At 38.2% G+C, this 22,067-nt stretch overlaps 5 protein-coding genes across 5 annotated transcripts; 2 read left to right on the forward strand and 3 right to left on the reverse strand.

Annotated features, from left to right (window-relative positions):
* LOC110230922 lies at positions 1–573 on the reverse strand. Its single transcript, XM_021035182.1, has 2 exons — positions 184–573; positions 1–120 (listed from the first exon to the last, which is right to left on the reverse strand). The coding sequence occupies exons 1-2, from the start codon at positions 571–573 to the stop codon at positions 1–3; spliced, it is 510 nt and encodes a 169-aa protein (XP_020890841.1).
* A 3,504-nt stretch (positions 574–4,077) lies between these two features.
* Positions 4,078–7,504, forward strand: LOC9322901 (calponin homology domain-containing protein DDB_G0272472). The gene is made up of 12 exons (XM_021035242.1): positions 4,078–4,184; positions 4,264–4,674; positions 4,813–5,120; positions 5,247–5,324; positions 5,416–5,518; positions 5,622–5,710; positions 5,839–5,950; positions 6,107–6,160; positions 6,250–6,298; positions 6,388–6,488; positions 6,577–6,692; positions 6,931–7,504. Exons 2-12 carry the CDS (start codon positions 4,276–4,278, stop codon positions 7,292–7,294), a joined length of 1,773 nt encoding a protein of 590 aa, XP_020890901.1. The 5' UTR covers positions 4,078–4,184; positions 4,264–4,275; the 3' UTR covers positions 7,295–7,504.
* A 78-nt stretch (positions 7,505–7,582) lies between these two features.
* On the reverse strand, positions 7,583–9,412 carry LOC9322902 (acyl carrier protein 2, mitochondrial). The gene is made up of 2 exons (XM_002888288.2): positions 9,146–9,412; positions 7,583–8,028 (listed from the first exon to the last, which is right to left on the reverse strand). Exons 1-2 carry the CDS (start codon positions 9,347–9,349, stop codon positions 7,852–7,854), a joined length of 381 nt encoding a protein of 126 aa, XP_002888334.1. The 5' UTR covers positions 9,350–9,412; the 3' UTR covers positions 7,583–7,851.
* Positions 9,413–11,598: 2,186 nt separating this feature from the next.
* Positions 11,599–12,324, reverse strand: LOC110230947. Its single transcript, XM_021035308.1, has 2 exons — positions 12,170–12,324; positions 11,599–12,005 (listed from the first exon to the last, which is right to left on the reverse strand). Exons 1-2 carry the CDS (start codon positions 12,317–12,319, stop codon positions 11,715–11,717), a joined length of 441 nt encoding a protein of 146 aa, XP_020890967.1. The 5' UTR covers positions 12,320–12,324; the 3' UTR covers positions 11,599–11,714.
* Positions 12,325–19,814: 7,490 nt separating this feature from the next.
* LOC9324398 lies at positions 19,815–21,278 on the forward strand. Its single transcript, XM_021035311.1, has 3 exons — positions 19,815–20,019; positions 20,203–20,476; positions 20,561–21,278. The coding sequence occupies exons 1-2, from the start codon at positions 19,936–19,938 to the stop codon at positions 20,458–20,460; spliced, it is 342 nt and encodes a 113-aa protein (XP_020890970.1). The 5' UTR covers positions 19,815–19,935; the 3' UTR covers positions 20,461–20,476; positions 20,561–21,278.
* Positions 21,279–22,067: the final 789 nt, after the last annotated feature.

The following is a 22,067-nucleotide window of genomic DNA, read 5'->3' on the forward strand; positions in this document are numbered from 1 at the left end:
TTATACAGCAGGATTAGAGCAAGTGGCCCTGTTATGTCCTGTTTCATAGCATATTGAACACTTATGAGGACCACCCTTTCTCCGCTTTCCTCCCTGAGATATAGACAAACCATAGGAAGCCTGTAAAATACAGTATGTGTATCCTTGTATTTGATAACAAGTTTAAGGCGTGTAGAAAGGTACCACATGTTCTCCAGCTGAGGGAATCCTACGTTTCTTTCTCCTTCCTGGACCAGGAGGATTCCTTGGCGGATTGAATTGCTCCTGTTCCACAACTTCAGGGACTTCTGCATCACCCTGATTTGGTACAGGGAATATGAACTGCTCATATGCAGCATGGAAGACTGTCAGTTTGTAAACATCTCCAACCAGTGTTGGGATGTGTACACCGTTTATCCTTGCCGCAGCCAGTGCATGAGGACAAGGGATCAGCAACTTTTGAAACTGCTGACAGGAGCATGTCTTCTTCTGAAGATCCACATAGTATGACTTCCCCTCAGGTGTACTCACTTGGTAACTCCAATCTGAAACGCCTTTCACATTCAAACCTGCTGATGCTGTATGGTAGCGCATCATTAACTTGTTCACATTTGGTGTTATAGGTTCCGAAAGTGAAAACAAACGCTTTGCCTTTGCTCTTCTAAAACAAAACCATTGCATCAGTTTTGTTCTGATCGACTCTACCATACTTACAATAGGAAGTTCAACAATCTTCGCCAATGCACTATTAAGCGCTTCAGCAATGTTACTGCTCATCATATTATACCGCTTCGCCTTACAGTAAGCTTGCGTCCAGTGCTCAAGGGGAATGGCATCCAAGTATTCTCCACACTTCTTGCTTCTACTACAAATTTCTACATAGTGTTCTTTGAACTCTCCAACATTGAAAGACCTTGCAGCTTTTCCAACTAGGCATGCAAGTCCTTTCCCAGAAAAGTGCTTAACATTCCTCTCTATGTGCACTGCACATGCACCATGGAAAGCCAGAGGATAGACCTCAAGAAGTCCCGCATATATTGCTCGATGCCTGTCAGAAATGATCACCAAATCTTCAGAGTCAGGAAGTAGGGCACTTAGCTGCCTAAAAAACCATGTCCAGGCAGGGGCATTTTCTGAGTCAACAATGCCAAATGCTATAGGATAGACTTGAAAGTTCGCATCTTGCATACTAGCAGCTAACAGAACTCCTTTGAACTTTGCTTTGATAGCTGTCCCATCCACAAGGACTACCTTCCTCATATGCGGAATACCAGCAATGCTTGCACCAAGTGCAAAGAAAAGATATTTGAACTGGGTGCTCCCTTTTGCACCCAACTTGTGCTCAAGTTTGTAAACAGTCCCAGGATTACCTTCCCTTAGCAAATACATATAACCAGCAAGCAGTTTGTAACTCTCTTCGTCACTGCCTCTGCTCTTCCTAACTGCTGCTTCTTTCGCATGCCACGCCTTCATGTAAGTCACAGATACTTTCAGCTCTTCAAGTACAATGTCAGGAATGTCTGCAGCTCTTGGCCCCCTTAATCCGTTTGCAAACTTCTTCCTTCTTCTCCAATACAGAACCAATAACCTTAGCTGAAGCTTGCTTTCCATATTGTGACCTTGCCGCAATTGTGCAACTGTGGGTTAAAGTCATTGTTCGGACCTGGAAATTTGTAGAGTTGTCTGAGACACGATGCCCAAACACTCTCCACCTACATCCGGGGTCAACGCACACAAAGATTAGCCTTCTTGGATCAGACCTTGTCTGCCTGAAATGAAACATTCTCTTGATTGCATAAACGGCTAAGGTGTTCTGCATATCAACTTTATCTTTGAAAACACGTCCAATATAGATAGCATCATCTTCAGCTGAAACAGGAGCACATCCATCTGTGTTGGTCAAGTCAACGACATCATCAAACACAGGTTCTGCATCAGTTGGTGGCATTGTCCCCACCTCATCACCCATATCATCAGTGTCTTCAACACTCAGAGGTTTATCAAGCGATCTATTCAAGTAAGCAAGGACATCATCACAAACATGATGTTCTCTGGAATGCCTTGGTTCCTCCATCCAGGCATTACTTATTACAGCATCTTGAGGTTCTTCAACAGCAGAAGGTCCTGCATTAGTTGGTGGCATTGTGCCCACCTCATCACCCATATCATCAGTGTCTTGCAGACTCAGAGGTTTATCAAGAGATCTATTCAAGTAAGCGAGGACCTCATCACCAACATCTCTTTCTCTGGAATGCCTTGGTTCCTCCATCCACTCATTACTTATTACAGCATCTTGAGGTTCTTCAACAGCAGAAGCGCCTCCTTCCTCCATAACAGGAACCGCCCAATCATCTGACCAATCGGAGTCATTAAGGTCCCCCCAGTTTGCGTACGCAGTCAACTCAGACACAGTCAAGCCATTTTCATCAGAACCTGAACTTTCAACCCCATCCGTGAAATAGGCGTCAGACTCTCCATCACATTGAGACTTCCCCCTTTCCCTTGCACTGGTTTGACGTTTCTCTTTAGCCAAATCTGCCTGACGCTTCTCCAATGCTTCAAACTCTCGCAACATTAGTTCATCCTCAGTATTGGGCTCACTCAGATAATTTGATAAAGAAGGTGTTGATGCATTTGAAAGACTTATTATACCAGGGACAGTACTACCCGGTATCTCCTCAATACTCCTTCCAAAACCAGCAACACTTTCCCTTACACAACTAGGGCCAGCATCAACACATAACTCAGGCATCCCCGCCGACTACAACCACCTTCATCGATCATCACCCCTTTCCCTTTATCAAGGCCTTCTCCAAAGAGCCTACGCCTTACCTGACTGCCGGAATTTTCGTTCCTGTTCTCAGTTGTGGCAGTCTCGACACTATACATCCTGATCCCATCTCCATGGATAGGATCCTGTTCATCCTCTGCTGCAACACAAACTCTTCTCATGCGTGTACTACAACTTGCTTCTGAAGCCTCTTGCAGAGACAGGAGCAAATTAAGATGAATTGCAGTTCTTCGGACATTAAGGAAATTTCGGATTCCCATTTCACTTGAAATTATTACAGGAGGTCTGCGGTTAACTGAAAACATTGACAGTTGGCTTGGAAGCCAATAACTCAGCTTTGGCATCAGGGTCATCTCGGACAGATCAAACTCCGCAGTAACTTTCGCTATCAGCTCGTCATAACTCATTGTCATGCTCATTGATATGCTTCGGGCATAGCACTCCTTTGCAATGAGAAAATCCCATATACCATTTTCACAGCACTCCCAGCTACCAGTTATTATAAGATACAGAACCAAACTCCATTGACGAATTCATTCTGCTATACACTGACTACAAGTACAAAAACCACTTAAACCCAAAAAAAATTCAACCTAGCATCCAAAACGACAACAAACATAGCTCTGCATAATATAATTAAAAACCCGACTAATATCCATAACAGAAACGGACTACTACCCATCATACAAACAACTAAATTCCAGTGACAGTTGTGTGAGTTTCCAACTTAACATCAGTAACCTCACAATGAGCTTCAGAGTAATCGATTCCAGAGCTAATGGATATGTATAGGAGTATAAAAGCGAAATCATTACCTCAGAGTTCATGGTTCAAACGGCCACCTTCTCTCTAAACTTCTATCTTCAGCTCTAGCTTTATGAATCCAACAATTTTAAACAACAATTATCAGATCCAAATATCCACAAACACCTACCACTCTTCTTATATCCTATATCGTTTCTCACGTTTACCTACCCCACGGATTAAGCTTACACATCGTCGTTTCTCAGCCACAAAAAAGCCGGCACTGTTGGAGATGTCATCTCCGTCGTCAGTTTTCGGAATTCAAGCAATTCCAATCCCGCCCAACTTTTAGAGGGCAAATGTGTAATTTCGCACGAGTGATAAATGCCCAATTTGAAAGGCCCGGTAGATGTTCCTTTATCCAAATTTCTGGGCCAAATAATGCCCATTTTGGCAATTACCCCTTTAAACTAAACCGGTTTATTTTTATTTTTGCTAGTTTTAAATCCTAAACGACGCAGTTTCCTGTGTCGATCTTCGCTCATCTCTTCTTCCACGAGCAGACTGTAGACAACGACGACCTAAAGGGGAACAAACAGACATTTACGACGGAATACTCCGCCGGAAAGTTAATTCTCGTTTTAAACGGTGCCGGAGGAGTGGAGAACAGGTAATAGCTTATTTACACGTTTCAATTTGGTGATTGAGGGATTTTAGGCTCTTGATTGGATTTGGAAAATCTGATTCAGGGATTGAACAAAATGGCTAAGCACAGGAAGAGAGAGGTTGATTCGGGAGACGATACTCCATCTTCAGCAACATCGTCGTCGTCTGTTTCGTCATACAGCTCCGACGAGTCTGATTCGCCTTCTAGAAAGCGGCGGAAGAAGCAAAAGGAGCGGCGGAAAAGTGACGGAGGAAGTTATGAGAGGGAGAAGCGGAGGAAGAGGGAGAAGGAAAGGAAGAGGAAGAAGATTGAGAGGAAAGAGAGAAAGAGGAGAGATATGAAGAAGAAGAAGAAGACTAAGAAGCGTGATTATGAGTCTGATACTGAGTCTCACTCTGCTTCTGATTCATTCTCTGATCAAGAGGATGAGCCTGAAACTGTGGTAAAGGAGATGTTGTTGGAGTTTCCTAATGTTGGCAATGATTTGAAACAGGTGATGTGATTCTTCTTTACTCTAGATAGGTTTGGTTTATGAGTAGTGGAATTTTTGGTGAACCCTGAACTCATAGCTAGTGCTATGCGTCCAATGTCTTGATGTTCTGATGTTTCGAGTTTTATACATTTTTTGTAGCTTTTGAAAATGATAGATGATGGGCAAGCGGTTGATATAAAGGGTATTTCCGAGAGTGCTTTGAAGAAGCGGTTGAAGAAGCTGTTTCTTGCTTTGAAGTTGAAGGAACGTGGGGATAGAGTGTTTTTGTTACCACCAGGTGCTTCTCCTTCTTTAGATGTAGTGGGGCATCTTATTAAAGGCAGCGAAGAAGAAGTTGAGAAAAACCTTGAGGATTCTGTCCCATTGAAGAACACTGAAAAGGGTTTGCCAGATGAGAACGGTTTGGGATCGAATTCAGCTGATGATGTTGCTGGTCCAAAGAAAAGGTGATTCAAGTTTTTTCGTTGTGGTTCATTCTAGTATGCTTGGTATTAATTGGTTATTGGACTAGATCTTAAAGTGGGTCTAGACTTTAGAGGATAAAACATTATGGTGTTATAATTTGATTGTAGGGTGATTGGACCTGCAATGCCATCGGCTGAGTTACTTGCTGCAGCAGCAAAGCTAACAGAAGCTCAAGCTGAACTTAGGTACTTTTAATTGGTTATCAGCTGAAAGATTATCGTCTTTTCATTTTATATGGAATAATCCGTTTAATAAATTTTTATCAAAATGCTTCAGAGAAGCTGAGCTAGAAGAAGATTCAGAATATTTCATTGGACCTGCTCCACCAGCTGTTGTTGCAGAAGTTGCATCGTCGAATGAGGCAGAGCGATTTGAAGAGGTTCTTAGTTTTCCTTCTGGCGTTATCAGTACATTTTTTGTGTCACAAAGTTTATGGATAGCGTATTCGCTAGAGTAGCAACTCATTCGTCTTGCATAAACAGGTGACACGGATTATGGAAGCTGACGCTGATAGTCCATACGACGTCTTAGGAGTGAATCACAATATGGCTGCTGATAATATGAAGAAGAGGTATGGATTCTGCTACACTTCTGCAATGTAGAAAAATGATTATTATTCACTAAATAACTGCGCTCAATCGTTTTACACAATTTTATGTAATCAGTTACATAATTGATATAGATAATTCTGGTCTATAGGTACTGGAAGCTGTCTCTTCTTGTTCACCCAGACAAATGTTCTCATCCCCAAGCCCAGGAAGCTTTCGTTTTACTGAACAAAGCTTTCAAAGAATTACAAGATCCAGAAAAGGTGAGATAATGAATCATCTACTATCTGATTATTTTTCAATATGCTCTCAGAGACTTACTGAATCATGTGGCCATTGATCATCTCTTTATGTGTATTCCCTTAATACCATCTCTTTTATTACCCTTTTTTATATCACTAATGTATTAATGTCTACAGAGAAAAGCAATGGATGATAAGATTAAACTCAAGGAGGAACAAGAGGCATTTAAGGTTTGTAATTCTGCCGGATTGATCTATGTAATCTTTCTGGATAAATCTGTTCGTATTACTTAAAAAGACACGGTATATTTGCCCTACAGGTTGAATTACGTTCAATGCAAGAAGCGGCACAATGGAGAAGATCACAAGGTGATGATGAATCACAGTGTCATGCAGGCTCCTTAATCTCTTTGCCTTTATGAGATGAAATAGTAATGGAGACTTTTTCCGGTTTGCAGGCATATCAATGGAAGGTGACGCAGAGCTGCTGGCAGCAACCGAAGTTAAACCTGTACCTAAAAGAGACGAGTGGATGACCACTCTGCCTCCTGAAAGAAAGGTGAGAGATCCACAATTGATTGTAAACGCTTTTGAATTGTTGGATAGGGTTCAAATTTTAAATCTTATATGGGGTTCATCTTTCGCAGGTTGGAGTGGCTGTGCAGCAATCAACCACATTTAGCAGAAATGCTAGAGAAGGTCGCGGAGACACTACAGCCTGGACCGATACTCCTATGGACAAAGCTGAAAGAGCAAAGATGAAGTAAGAACACACTAATTTTTCAACCTCTCACTAGCACCTGTTAACTACATTTCACGAGGTTGTTTTTGTCATAAAAGCAAAACACATTGGTTAGATATCCATTAGTTAAGGATGGATTTATTTGGGCTGTCTCTGCACTCTGCAGATTGTTGAAGGGGGGAGTGGATTTTGAAGGGTTTGGTCATTTGGTTGAAGTTTCATAGCTTTGTTCTTATTATTGTTCTTTCTGGGGTTGCAGTTACTTGGAGGCATACAACAAGGCGAGTGCGCTTGCATCAAACGAAGGGGAAAATATGAAAAGAAGCATGGATGCTGAGCTTGTGGACAAGTATAACAAAGAGAAAAGAGCAAAGTCTCTGGTAGAGAAGCACAGAGAAGACTCTTCTTCTTCTTCAAGCCGTCTGAAGAAGAAGAAGAAATTGTCTTCATCCAAAGAGAAAACCGAGAAGGACGAGTGGGTAGGGAAACATCCGTGGAAGCCATGGGACCGTGAAAACGATCTTACTGCCGGGAGACAGAATGTGAAACTTGATGCCGAGGGTATGGCTGAAGGTTTGGCTTCCAAGTTTTCTTCTGGGAATTTCCAAAGAAGCTTCCTTTGAAGCTTGTTGCAGGAAACTGTTTGACTATAAATGTGTCCAAATATTTTAAAAGAGAACTTTACTCAAAAAAGAGTATTCTGTATTTCTTACCAAATCTTGTTTTTCTTCTGCTATTGTAGAGTTTTTTTCACACGCAAACTACAAGCAAACAAGATTCGACATTTTATGTATGTTTTGTAGTAGATTATAAAATTTACTCTATTTTGCATAGTTTTTAACTTTATGTATGTTCCATTTAATTGAATGCTAATAAAGGAAAGAGGATTTTTATGAGAGACGAGCCTGCGATACTTGAAGGTATCGTTTAATAATGCAATGAGTGTCTGATGCATTTAATAAGATAATCAAGAAAAACAAAGTTCCTTGAAAGACATCGTAATTCATGCCGAAACACATCTAAAACTTATGAAACCAGAGTAGTAGAGCCAAAAACAAAAGCTTCTCCATTCTCATGACAAAAAGAAAATGTTGTTTGCTTCTTTACTTCTTATTAGGCTTTAACCAAATCTGTAGACACAGCTGAGGCACGCATGAACGCCGAAGAATTTATTTCTCTTTTACTTAGCCTGAGGATGAGAAGCAATAAAATCAACAGCTAGATTGATCGACTGGATCTTGTCTGCTTCATTATCAGGGATCTCAAACCCAAATTCCTCCTCCAATGCCATCACAACTTCTACACTGTCCAAACTGTCCAACCCGAGATCGTTTTGGAAATGGGCTTTTGGTGTTACCTGCAACAACAGTACAAATTGGATTAGTACAGAGTTCAAGACTACTAAAAGGCACTGAAATTTGGAGCCTGAAACTTCGGATAAAGGAAACAATTGATTAGGTCAGATTAAGTCTCTAAAGATGAAACAAATGCAATTACTTTATTGTTTGTTTTTGAGTTGCTGATCTAGAGAGCTAAGAAGCACTATATAAACACCCAAAACACACAGCCTAGTGAAATGTAATAGCAGATAAGAAAGCACTGAAATATGGAGCTTGAGACTCTGGTAGGTAAACAACTGATTCTATCAGATAAATTCTCTAAGGGAGCAACAAATGCAAATATTTTATTGTTTGATTTTGAGTTGCTGATCAAGAGAGCTAAGAAGCACTACATAAACACCCAAAACACAAAGTCTACAAGTAAAAGAAAATGCACAAATGATCACTCAGCTAAACTTCTCAAAAGATTCCAGATATTACACATAATGGCGTGCTCATCAAACCAAAATTTTTGAATTCCTCTTCTACAAGATTGTGATGCTTGGAAAGCTTAACTAATCAAACATGGCATGGAGAAAACATGAATTCCCAGAAATACAAAAGAAAAGGAGTGCCTTTTATTCATCTCTAAAGAATATTACATAGGCCTCACTAATAGTTTCCAACCCTTGCGACAAATATGCATTTCTGGCTACTCCTAATCGAAAATATCTCCACAAGTCACAAAAGAAGAAAAAGAGAGCATTTAACATGAGGAAAAGGCTATACAAATTGATGCAACGGAGATACTAAAACACATAACAAATATGTGAGCTTATTCTACACAGCCACAATCATCCAAAACAGGCAATAAATTTTATCCTTTGTTTTTGCAAGTAAAAAAAAACAAAATGCTGAAGCCTAAAGCTTTCTACTCAGGCCAGTGAAATGGCAATGAAATAAACACTAAATACCATCTTCAAAATCAAAGCTTTTTTCTTCATCTAATCATATATAATCCAAATAAGCTTAATTTTTTCTAAAGGTTTTACTCAAAAACCTAACAAGTAAAATACCAGAACCACTACGAATTACACAATTTCATCGCAATACAATCGGAAATGAAGAAATGGGTCTCATCGGAGAAGAATTTACCTTCGAAGGATCAACTTTTTGAAAGTTTTTGACGACAGAGAGAACGCGATCTGTGACCTCAGATTTGTCAAGGAAAGAGCCTCTAACTTCCTCAGAGAAACGGCGAAGAAGAACGGAGAAAGGAAGTGCACATGCTCTAGGGTTTTGAATTGTTGGATTGACGTTGACTCTAAGGTATCGAAGCAAAGCACCTCTCGCCGCCATTGCTGTGTATTGCAGAGTAAGAGAAAAACCTAGAAAGCTCTCTTTTTGCTCTCGAAGGATAGATTTCCTTATTTTGTGATACGAAAACGACGTCGTTACATTTGTATACTGGGCTTCTTTTTTCTTGCATTTCTTATTCGAGCCCATTAACTTGTTTTATCAGTTTCACAAATCCCGTTTAATCCGTTTGACTTGGCATTCTTCAAATTTGTCCTTTCAGAATCTAGCTCTCAGCCAATTGAAGCTTCCAAAATTTAATTTACCATGGTGGTTCTTATGTCAAGGATCTTCCTTCAAAGTCTAGCTTTTGGAGCAATCTTAACTTCCCACGGTATGGCTTTTCACTTTTGAGAGGCACATTTCCAATAAGCGGTAGAGAAAGTTGGTTCACGGGAAGTTGGGTGGCAAGTCAATAAGTTGATTTTACAATGTACACTCCATCTTTGGTATAATACCAGCCTAATCGATTAGCATTTGAACACAGCTTAATTGAGAAAATTTTCTCTGCATCTTCCTATTCCACCAGCTCTTGAATATTTGTAATATCCTAATCTGAAATTCTTATTATTGCTTATGTTAAGTATCTTTAGACGGTCCAAAGCATCAAAACCCTAAACCCTCACACTTTTCTTTCTTTGTTCTCTCTTTATTGCTAATAGGCAACAAAGTGAGCTACAATAGCTGCAATGGACTTTATTAATATGTCAAACACCTCGACCTTCTAGGGTCTTCGAAAAGAGAAGAAAAGACAACAAATAATTGAGAAATAAACTACAAAATGAACCTAGACTACTTTCGAACCAACCAGCAAAAGAAAAGGAAACTTTACATATATTTTAAAAGATTTAAACGCATACCTTAGTTTGGGGAGGAAGTTCTCGGTCTTGGAAGCGTCTACTCCGCACATCTCCTTAAATGGCGTCGTTTGGAGTGATGACAAAGAGAACTTGGGTTTGGTTTGTCTTGAGGAGAGGCCTTTCACTTGTTGGTTCACAAAAGTTGGGCCAACACTTTAGTATGGATTTAGGCATGGGCAAATAAACCGAACCGAATGTACCGAATCGAAGCCGAAGCAAAAAAAAAACGAACCGAACTGAACCGAAAATTTGAAAATAACCGAATGGATACTAAATTCTATAACCAAAATAACTGTAACCGAATCGGTACCGAACCGAAATACAGTTACATTTTCAAAAATATTAGTTATTTATAGACCAAATAATCAAAAATATTTGAAATATATATATAAATAGTCAAAATACTCAAAAATAACCGAAAATATCCAAAAATATCCGAAAATACCCAAATATAACCGAAATATCCGAAATTATCCAAAGCAAAATAACCGAATGGATACTAAATTTTAAAACCGAAAGAACTAGAGCCGAACCGAAATCGAATGGAACCAAACCGATAACTGAACGCCCATGACTATCTGGACTCATGACCTTAGTTTGTTATTCTGTAGGCTCTGCTTCTTCTTGCTTAAACTTGTTACTACAAAGAGTGAGATTATCGAATTGTTTGATGGTGTTCTCCATTTCTCTATAGGTTATCAAATTCTCCATATCTTTGTTGAATTCTTCCCGCATTGTCTTTGTACCGGACCTTGTTCAAGGCGGTTGATACATTCAAGAACCCGAGCAATGTTGGTAAGATTTGAACTCATGACCTCATCAAAAACTAACCTATTTTTGAAAATGAAATTTGTATTACAATCTAATACAATTATATTATTTGGATTAAGTTTATTAATATCATATTAAGAAAATATTTTTGATTTACTACTTACGGTAATAGCATTCTCATATATTTTTTTTAATCTAGTATATCAGATTTTCACTACAAGAATATTGGCTTTTTGTAGCGGTCAGAAAACGCTATTGATAGATACAATAGCGTTTTACCAAACGCTATATCATCGCACGCTATAATAGCTCCGCCACTTTCGATAGCGGTTTTATGTCAAGCTATTATTGTATTATCTTTAATAGCGTTTCTGAAAAGTTATGAATTACTCTTTCATAGCGTTTTATTTACGCTGTTAATATATGTAATGACAGCGTTTTATAAATGTTATTGTGTTGTGTAATAATAGCGTTTTATTTACTCTTTCAAAGTTTAATGTAATGACAGCGTTTTATAAATGTTATTGTGTTGAATAATAATAGCGTTAGATATAAACGATTTTTCGTTATTATTTGTACACAATTTGATTATTGAAAACCTGTTTTTGAATATACTCCATAAAAATCCAAAACATAACATTAATCCAAACATAATTAATCCGAACACAACAAGTTTCTCTACTAAGGCCAAGCATCCAAACATCCACACACTAATGTTCTCTACTACCACAACATCATCACATAAAAAGAAGTTTATCACTAGGCCAAGCCACAAGACTACCTAATGCATCATCAATGGTCTGAATCTCTGAACTTGGTTTCCACACTTTCGCATTTCCTACTAGTGGCACGTCAACTGATACCTTGCTAGCATTGGGTCCCAATGGTTTAAGATGCACTGTGTCTGTTGGATTAGATGACCAAACTCTGCCTTCTGCAACCTTCTGTCCCGGTTTAGAGCAATCTATCAAGTAGCACTTCTTCTTCTGACCAGATTGAGTACTGCTGGTGTTGTTGCTGTTAGCACTCTACAAAAATCAATCACAATTGTACACAATATCCATCAGATTAAACAAATAAACATTAGAACATGAAACAGTTCTAATATGAAACGAGTACCAAATCAGAGACCCAAGTTAAACTGTTTTTTGCAAGACAATGACTATTAAAAACAATGTAAAAGATTGTTTACCACATGTGATGATCTTATTGAAGGAGCAATTATCGGGTCTACTTTGTCTACTGGCCAAACGATTCTCTCGTGAAGTGCATCACCAATCACCCGCAGATCAGTACTTGGTCTCCACAAACAAGCATTTTTCTCAATCACCATCTCAACCATCACAACTGCAGCAGTGGGACCAATAGGAATATTGTTGACTATTTCTGTAGGATCTGTTGATACCATTCGACCCTCAGCAACAATTGTATCAACCAAATTCCAACCGTAGATGTAGATCTTATCCATTGATTCATTTACAGTCTACATAACCATGCATAAAAATATCGTATCAAAATCATTTATTGAAACACATATCAATAGAAAAAAATGAGTACTTACTGATGAACTAGTAGCATTATTGTCGGATGCTTCTTTGTATACTTTGACTTTTTCAGGTGCCCACAGACATTACAAGCTTGTTTTCCTTTAACTTTGCAACCAGCTAAAGTACCTAAGGCTGGATAATCACTAATAGTCCACAGCAACATTGCTTTTAGTGTGAATGTCTCCTTCATGAATGAGTCATACACCTCAATGCCATCATTCCACATATCATTTAAATCATCAACTAATGGTTCTAGATAGACATCAATGCTGTTACCTGGAGCAGTTGGTCCTGGGATCAACATTGTCAGCATTATATTCTCTGTCTTCATACACATTGTTGGAGGCATGTTGTAATTTACTAGCAACATCGGCCATGTACTGTACTTTGTGTTCTGAATGGAGAAAGGATTCATCCCATCAGTTGACAGCGCTAACCTCAGGTTTCTTGGCTCAGCAGCAAACTGAGGCCACTTAGAATTCACTTGAGCCCATGTTGTAGAGTCCACAGGGTGCCTCATGGTACCATCTTCATTAGCATTGTTGAAATGCCATTGCAAATTCTCTGCCAATCTTTTGGATCTAAACAAACGCTTGAATCTGTCCTTTATAGGAAAATATCTAAGTACCTTAGCTGGAATCCCCTTCTTTTCTTCACCACTGTGCTTGTCCCTTTCCCATCTAGATGCATTACATCTTGGACAGCTTACCATATTTTCATACTCCTTCCTGTAAAGAATGCAGTCATTCTTACATGCATGAATAACATCATAACCAAACCCAAATATCTTCAAGAATTTCTTCATCCCATACGTTGATGTTGGAAGTACATTGTCTTCAGGCAGCATGTCATGAACAATAGTCAAAAGCTGATCAAAGAAGTTCTCTGACATACCACTTTTCACTTTGATGCGGTAAAGGGCCATAATCGCAGAAACTTTAGTGTAAGTAGGACAACTCGAGTACAGTGGAGTTTCAGCATCCTCCAACTTCTTCCTAAACTCTGATTCTTCATTACTTTCAACATACTCTGACTGGTATTCATCATGATTCTCTGGCTTTCCTTCACTTCCAAAAGCTGCTCTATACAAGTAATGAGCTTCTAATTCTGGTCTTGCTTCATCAGCTGTGTTGTCACTAATTAACTCCCCATGCAAACTCCAACATGTCCTCCTCTTATATTTCTGATCCATTCCCCTAATAACTAGATGATCCACGACTATTTCTCTAGACTGATGGCATACATTGCGGCAATGCATGCAGGGACATAACATTTCTTCAAGATTACCCAAACGCTTTGCTGATTCAGAAACAAAAGAACTTGCACCTTCATGATACTCAAGGCTAGTCCTGTAGGTTAATAAAAATTTCAATGTTCAAAATCAATCTCAAAACATTTCTTAACAGAACTATTTACAAAAATCTCTGCAAGTAACATACCTTGGAAGCCAAACCCAAGACTTGTCCATGTCACAAGAACACCACAGCTCCACAAGATGTACATATGAGATAAGAGTTTCAAAGATAAGACAAATGTATAAAACATAACCTAAACAACTATAAGACCCAAACTGAAAAGAAACGAAGCTAAATTTCAGCAAATACAAAGAGAAATCAAGCTTAGTAAACGAATAATTTACCTTATGTAATTCGAGTTTGACAACAGGAGATTGTATAGTTATCTGCGCAAATATAAAGAAACAGAATGAGAACCAAATTGAAAAACCCAATTATCCCCAAATCGAACATTATCCCCAAATCGAAAATCCAATTTGAAACCCAAATCAAAAACCCTCACAATGTAACATACCTTTCACCGTGACAAATAAGCCGAAATCTTCCTACAAACAAAGGTAATAATCGACTGGAATCAATTACAACTTTTAAGAACCCTAAATCGAGACGAAATTTCACAAAAGTACCGTTTATAATCGAGTGAGATAGAGATTGAGAGCTTGAATCGGCTGAGAGATTTGAGAGCTTGAATCGAGTGAGAGATTTGAGAGCTTGAATCGACTGAGAGATTTGAGAGCTTGAATCGATTGAGAGATTTGAGACTTAGAAAATTTCGAGTAAGAGTGTTGAGAGCTTGTTTTGAGGACTTAGAAAATATCGAGACTTTTAGAGGGAAAAGCCAAATTTAGTTTCCCGGTTCAAGGCCAATTATTTTTAGGTTTTCCCGGTTCACTTTTAATAGCGTTTTATGATAATTCTGCTATTAAAGACAATGCTATAAAAATAGAAACCCAAAATTATTAGGCGCGTGTTTATTTTTCTTTCTGCGAAACTTTATTAATAGCGTTTTTAAAACTACAAACGCTATCTTAAACTCGACCTTATACTTATAATAGCATTTGTGAATAAAACGCTATAGTATTGTGCTATTAAAAGCCAATATTCTTGTAGTGTTTGAATGATTACTTTACAAAGATTTGGGTTTTGTCGACAATTTCGAAATCATGTTTTGGCAACGCTTTTTCTAGATTATTCCTATAGTATATTGTGAGATGAGTCGTTTATTTACTTGTTATCAAATTTCCGTCTCAAAGATATGAACTCAAGACTATATCGTACATGTATAAGCAAGTCCTTGAAATTTACTGAAAATCCCTAACAAACTTTGTTGGAGTAAGCTTGAAGATAACTTGTACGGGAAGCAACTAAACCGAGTTATGGTTTAGAGAGGATAATATCAAATATATTAGGAGTTATCTAATATATACATAATCCTAGTGAGATTAGGATTTGAGTTTCTTGTATAAATAGATAGGTTGAGTCATGACCTATTTGTGTGAGAGTTGTGTGGTTTAAGAGAACAAGAGCTTAAGTTTTGAGTTATTTTCTTAAGCATAATAAAGTGAGTTTTACTTTGTTGATCTTGAATTCTTATTCATACAAATCTCTATTCTATATTTGGTAGCAGAGCTTGTAAGATCCGTGAGACACCATGAGTGAAATTGCGGATGAATCGAACACGGCTTTAGCAACAATAAACAAGGACGGAGGAAGCTCATCATCGATCAAGTGCCCTATGCTACCGCAACTAATTACACAGTATGGGCCATGAGGATGAGAATCTTTGCTTCGTGTTCATAAGGTGTGGAATATCATTGAGGAATCATCGACGGACGAAGGGAACAACGACATAGCTATGGCCTTGTTGTTTCAATCAATCCCCGAATCACTTGTTCTGGCAATTGGAGAGATGGATACTGCTAAGAAGGTTTGGGAGTCTATAAAAGCGAAACACTTGGGCGCAGAAAGAGTTAAGGAAGCAGAGGACGTGGAGGACGATTCTCTAACAGAGGAAGAGGACGAGGACGATACAATGGAACAAGAGATACTTCAAAAGTGACTTGCTATCGATGTGATAAACTTGGTCACTTTGCATCTGATTGCCCGGATCGTTTGCTTAAGCTGCAAGAAGTACAAGAAAACGACACAAAGAGCACAGTAGACGCAGATGAGCTAATGATGCACGAAGTAGTGTATCTAAATGAAGAGAAGGTCTTACCTAGTAAGTATGAAACAAACTCTAGAGAAGACAATATGTGGTACCTTGACAATGGCGCTAGTAACCATATGACCGGAGATAAGCGATATTTTTCAAATATGGATAGAACTATCTCCGGAAAAGTAAGGTTTGGTGACGATTCTCGAATTGATATCAAAGGAAAAGGTACCATAGAGTTTATCGACATAAACGGAGAGATTAGGAAGATGATTGACGTCTATTTTATTCCCGAGCTCAAAAGTAACATCATTAGTCTTGGTCAGGTAACAGAATCGGGTTGTGATATGAGAATGAAAGGAGAAAGTCTAACAATGCATGACCAAAATGGGAAGCTACTTGTGAAAACAGTGAGATCAAGAAATCATCTCTACAAGGTAAGAATGGGAATCAAGGAGACAATGTGCTTGTATACAACAACTCAAGCGGATTCAACAAGATGGCATGCAAGGCTAGGCTATATTAATCATGAGACAATTAAGACAATGATAACAAGAGAACTCGTAACGGGAATTTCACTTGGAAACTTTGAGATGAAAATCTGCGGCTCGTGTTTACTTGGGAAGCAAACAAGGAAGGTTTTTCCTCAAGCTACAATGTATCGGGCCACCAAAACACTTGAGTTGATTCACGGGGATCTATGTGGCCCGATCACACCGAGCACGGTAGCAGGAAACAAGTATGTTTTTGTGCTTATTGATGACTACTCCAGATATATGTGGACGGTACTTTTAAAGGAGAAGAGTGAAGCTTTCGGAAAATTTAAGAGATTTAAGGCTGTAGTAGAGCAAGAAACAGGGGAAAAGATACAAACCTTTAGGACAGACAGGGGAGGTGAGTTTGTATCTATAGAATTCAATGATTTTTGTGCAGTTTCGGGCATAAGAAGGCATCTCACAGCTCCATACACTCCGTAACAAAACGGAGTTGTTGAAAGGCGCAATAGAACTCTCATGGAAATGACTCGGAGCATCCTAAAGCACATGAGGGTTCCAAATCGTTTCTGGGGAGAAGCTGTGAGGCACTCCACGTATCTTTTAAACAGAATAGCTACACGATCTTTAAAGGACAAGACACCATACGAGATGCTACGACAGAAGGTCCCGAATGTTAATCATCTCAGAGTTTTTGGTTGTGTTAGATATGCAAAGACAGAGGCGTCACATTTGAAGAAACTAGATGACAGGTCACGTGTGTTGGTTCATTTGGGTACGGAGCCTGGATCAAAAGCATACAGATTGTATGATCCAAAAAATATAAGAGCAATGGTGAGTCGCGATGTTATCTTCGATGAAACAAAAGGCTGGAATTGGAACAAAAATGACACGAGAATGACAACACGGGAGATCTTAGAATCGAGTTTGGAATCTTCGGGAATCATGGTATACTAGAAACAGAGCACAACAATGAAACAGAGACCCCGAGAACTGTTGAAACCAACACCGGAGTAAAAGAAAGTGAGCCCACAGTTCATGAAACCGGCGGAGAATCTTCAGAGAATGAAAGCGATGATGAGAGTGATAACCAAACTCAAGCTGCTGTAGGGAGAACAGTAACCAGGTCAGGAAGAGTAGTGACAAAGCCCAAGTATCTTCTAGATTACGTGTTGATGAGTGAAGTAGAAGGAGAGAGGCTGCTAATGGCTTTAAATGATGAGCCATGGGATTTCTCAGAAGCAAGAGAGTCAAAAGAGTGGTTGGCTGCGTGCAAAGATGAGATTCATTCCATTGAGAAGAACAAAACTTGGAGCCTTGTGGAACCACCGCAAGAAATAAAGCCGATAGGCCTAAAATGAGTTTTTAAACTTAAGAAAAATTCGGATGGTAGCATAAGCAAGCACAAGGCCAGGCTTGTTGCAAAGGGATATGTGCAGCGACATGGAATCGATTTTGAGGATGTATTTGCTCCAGTAGCACGGATTGAGACAATCCGTCTTCTAATAAGTCTTGCAGCGTCTAGCGGATGGGAAATACATCATCTCGATGTTAAAACTGCGTTTCTTCATGGAGATTTAAAGGAAACGGTTTATGTGATGCAACCAGAAGGTTTTGTAGTAAAGGGATATGAGAACAAAGTTTACAAACTTAACAAGGCCTTGTATGGTTTGAGACAAGCTCTCAGGGACGAGTTTTAAGGTCATAGAAGGTTTCAAGAAAGAGATGGCATCAAAATTCGAAATGAGTGACCTTGGTAAACTAACCTACTATCTCGGAATTGAAGTGTGTCAACTTAAGGAAGGAATAGCGTTGAATCAAAGAAGATATGCACTAAAAATATTAGAGGAAGCTGGCATGACAGAGTGTAATCCGGTGCATACACCAATGGAAGCAGGTTTGAAACTATCAAAAGCCTTGGAGGAGAGAGACATTGATGCCACGAGCTATAGGAAGAATGTTGCCTGCCTTCGCTATCTACTACACACGAGACCAGATTTGTCCTATTGTGTAGGTGTGTTAAGTCGATATATGCAACAACCTAAGGAGTCACATGGGGCAGCAATGAAGCAATGCTTGAGATACTTAAATGGGACAACTACTCTCAGATTGTTTTTTGGTCGAAGTAAAGAGATACCAAGGCTAATAGGCTATAGTGATAGTAGCCATAACATTGACCCGGATGATGGGAAGAGCACAATGGGACATGTGTTTTATTTTGGTAAGAGTCCAATAACATGGTGTTCACAGAAACAAGATGTTGTGGCAATGTCGTCGTGTGAGGCAGAATTTATGGCGGGAACGGAAGCTGCAAAGCAAGCCATTTGGCTCCAAGACCTACTTAGTGAAATCGTCGGAGCTTCTTGTGAGAAGGTTACCATACTTATAGACAATCAATAAGCAATTGCACTCACAAAGAATCCTGTTTTTCACGGTAGAAGCAAGCATATACATAGACGTTACCACTTCATAAGAGAATGCGTTGAGAATGGGCTAATCGAAGTTTTACATGTTTCAGGAGATGAGCAGAAAGTGGATATACTGACCAAAGCACTTGGGAGAATCAAATTCAAGGAAATGAGGAGTCTCATTAGAGTTAAGGACATGGCACAAGAAGACTTCAAGCTTAAGAGGGAGAATGTTGGAGTAAGCTTGAAGATAACTGGTACGGGAAGCAACTAAACCGAGTTATGGTTTAGAGAGGATAATATCAAAGAGAGGATAATATCAAATATATTAGGAGTTATCTAATATATACATAATCCTAGTGAGATTAGGATTTGAGTTTCTTGTATAAATAGATAGGTTGAGTCATGACCTATTTGTGTGAGAGTTGTATGGTTTAAGAAAGAACAAGAGCTTAAGTTTTGAGTTATTTTCTTAAGCATAATAAAGTGAGTTTTACTTTGTTGATCTTGAATTCTTATTCATACAAATCTCTATTCTATAAACTTGTAATCTATATGGAAATATGAACTCAAGACTATATACTACATGTACGACACTGTCTTAAGTTCTTGTCATTGACCAAATAAGCTCCTATGTATGGGTTATAAATTTTGCTGTCTGGTGTCTGCTTCACTTCACTATTCTAAATGCTAATAAAAATAATCTTAACTTTATTGAAATGATCTTTGTCACCCAAAAGAATCAGATCCTTCGAAAAAAAAGAAGAAGAAGAATCTGTTTTATTACTATTGGTATGGTTTTCTCTATCATTTGATTCGATATTGGTGTGGTAATGAAGTGGAGAAATAAAGAAATAGTAAATTAAAGACCCCACTTTTTATTTCCCTCAATAAAAACAAAAACATTTCTCTACAAAAATCATAAATGTTATAACCAAAATAATTGAAAAAAGTAGCTCGAGAGAGAAGTAGCATTTGCTACTTTTACCCAAAATCCCTAACCACATAATAAACCAAACCCAACAAAGAAAAGAAAATTTCAAAACCAAAAAAAAAAAAATGAGAACTTTAGAAGAATCGAAGATCTCTATTGTCTTCTTGTTACTTCTTCTCTTCTCAATCTTCATCAGTTTCAGTCACCAGGTGAGTTTGTTTACTTAGATCCCATCACTAGTTCCCTCTAAAGCTCTCTTCTTTCACATCTGGGTAGTTCTAATTTCGTCAAAAATCAAACCTTTAACCTAACCTGATTCAAATTTTTGACCTTTCTTTAGCTCTAGTGAATGAGTAATTCTGGGTTCTGATTGGAATTTTGGAATTTGTTAGGCAAATGAGGTATTACCATCTGAAGGAGAGAAGATGATGGTGCCATTGATGGAGGAGAAGTTTATGGTAATGAATGAAACAAGAAGGAAGCTTGGAAGTTTTCAGATATGTTCTGTTTGTACTTGTTGTGGTGGTGCTAAAGGTCTTTGCTTGCCTTCTCCTTGTTGCTATGCTATTAACTGCAACATCCCTAATAGACCCTTTGGTTACTGTTCTTTCACTCCCAAAACTTGCAATTGCTTTGGTTGCCATATCTGAGATCTTCTACTTCATTGTAAGTTTCTAATTCTTGTTCTTCTCTGTTCTTGGTTTCTTCTTAGTTCATGTTTTGATGTTTGGTTATGAATGTTTGATTCAGGGCAATCTAAATCTTGCTTGATTCATCTACAAGTGTGAAAGGGAGGAAAAAAGAAGCATATCTGTTCTTGGTTTGGTTCTTATTTTTAATTTTTGTCTATAATTTATTTTTCAGTCTTCATTAAATTTCATTACCTACTATCTCAGCAACATCATCATCCTCATTAATTAATTGTCTTTTTGCATTTGCCATTTTCATAAAAAATTTAGGGTTTTTTTGTGAAGAATCTTGTTCACACTTCAAGCAAGATTTGTTTTTTCTTCTCTCTTCAATCAATTCTCTATCTGTCTTTCTTTTTTTCATTCTCTTGTTTATTTTAATTTGTTTCTTATGGGTTTTAAGAAAGTTAAAAGTTAGAATTTAGCATATTTTGGAAAAGAGTCAGTCATTGTTTTGGTTAAGCTGGCAATTGGGAGGGTATTTAATATGATGATGATGATGGTGTTGATGGTGATGGTGGTGATAGTGAAGCTGTTAAAGTTTAAGTCTTTGTAATGAGTGATATGTTAAGAAAATGAATCAAGTTTAGTGCTCTGCTCTGATCTGATAAGATCTAAATGTTTGTTTTAGTTATAAAATAGAGAGAAGAAAAAAAGTTTATTTTTGAGTAAAAAACAATTATTCATCTTCAAGTGCAGAGACAATATCTTTGAATATGTTTATTTTATTGACACTGTTATTATTGTAAGAGATGTTTTAAATCAAATGTTTGTTCCAACTCTCTCTCTCTCTCTTGTGTTAGCGTAATTAATCTGCAAGATCTGTAAATAAATTACTAATTGTTCATTATTATTCACACATGGGACATCATAAAGTTGTCATGGTGATAAATATAGTCAATGTGCTTGAGTGTTGACTATAACAGTTTACCCGTGATTGATTGGCTTTTATTAAATCGGATAATTTTCATTTATATTCAGACGGCAAGTTAATTAAACTCTAGATTGCGGTATATAGTACACCAAGTCTATTGGTGATTAAAATGTCGGAGCACAGTATTTTTTTTTTTTTTTTTACAATAACTTGTACATTAAGAACACTGCTTAGATAAACTCAAAGAAACCCATACACTTATACGTCTGGTCAGTCTTAAGTGGTGATCTTTTGGGTTCAGCTCTAACCCCGGACTGGTCGGACACCCGTTCTCACCTCACCACATCAAAGCCACTACCTGTGGAGGCAAAAGAACTCGCGAAAACACATGTTCTATCGACGCGGCTCATCTTACGTTGATAAGGTGATGTGAAACAAAATCCTTTCATTGTGCTATAAGGCACCGCACAAACTTGAAGGCCTCCTTCAGAGTTGGTCCGGGGCAAAAACAATCTAATCTTTTATTTTTTTGCTTATCGTTTCAAATTGTTTTCGAAAGACTGAAATCATTAGAAACACGACTATTTCAATAAAAGTATTATTAAAAATAGAATAAAAGTATTACGAACACTATTAATACAAAAACGTCTTTATTTTTCTTTATCTTACTTTCTTCTATATTTTGAAATCTTTT

Source organism: Arabidopsis lyrata, assembly GCF_000004255.2.
Source record: "Arabidopsis lyrata subsp. lyrata unplaced genomic scaffold ARALYscaffold_2, whole genome shotgun sequence".
In the NCBI taxonomy this organism is placed as follows: Eukaryota; Viridiplantae; Streptophyta; class Magnoliopsida; order Brassicales; family Brassicaceae; genus Arabidopsis; species Arabidopsis lyrata.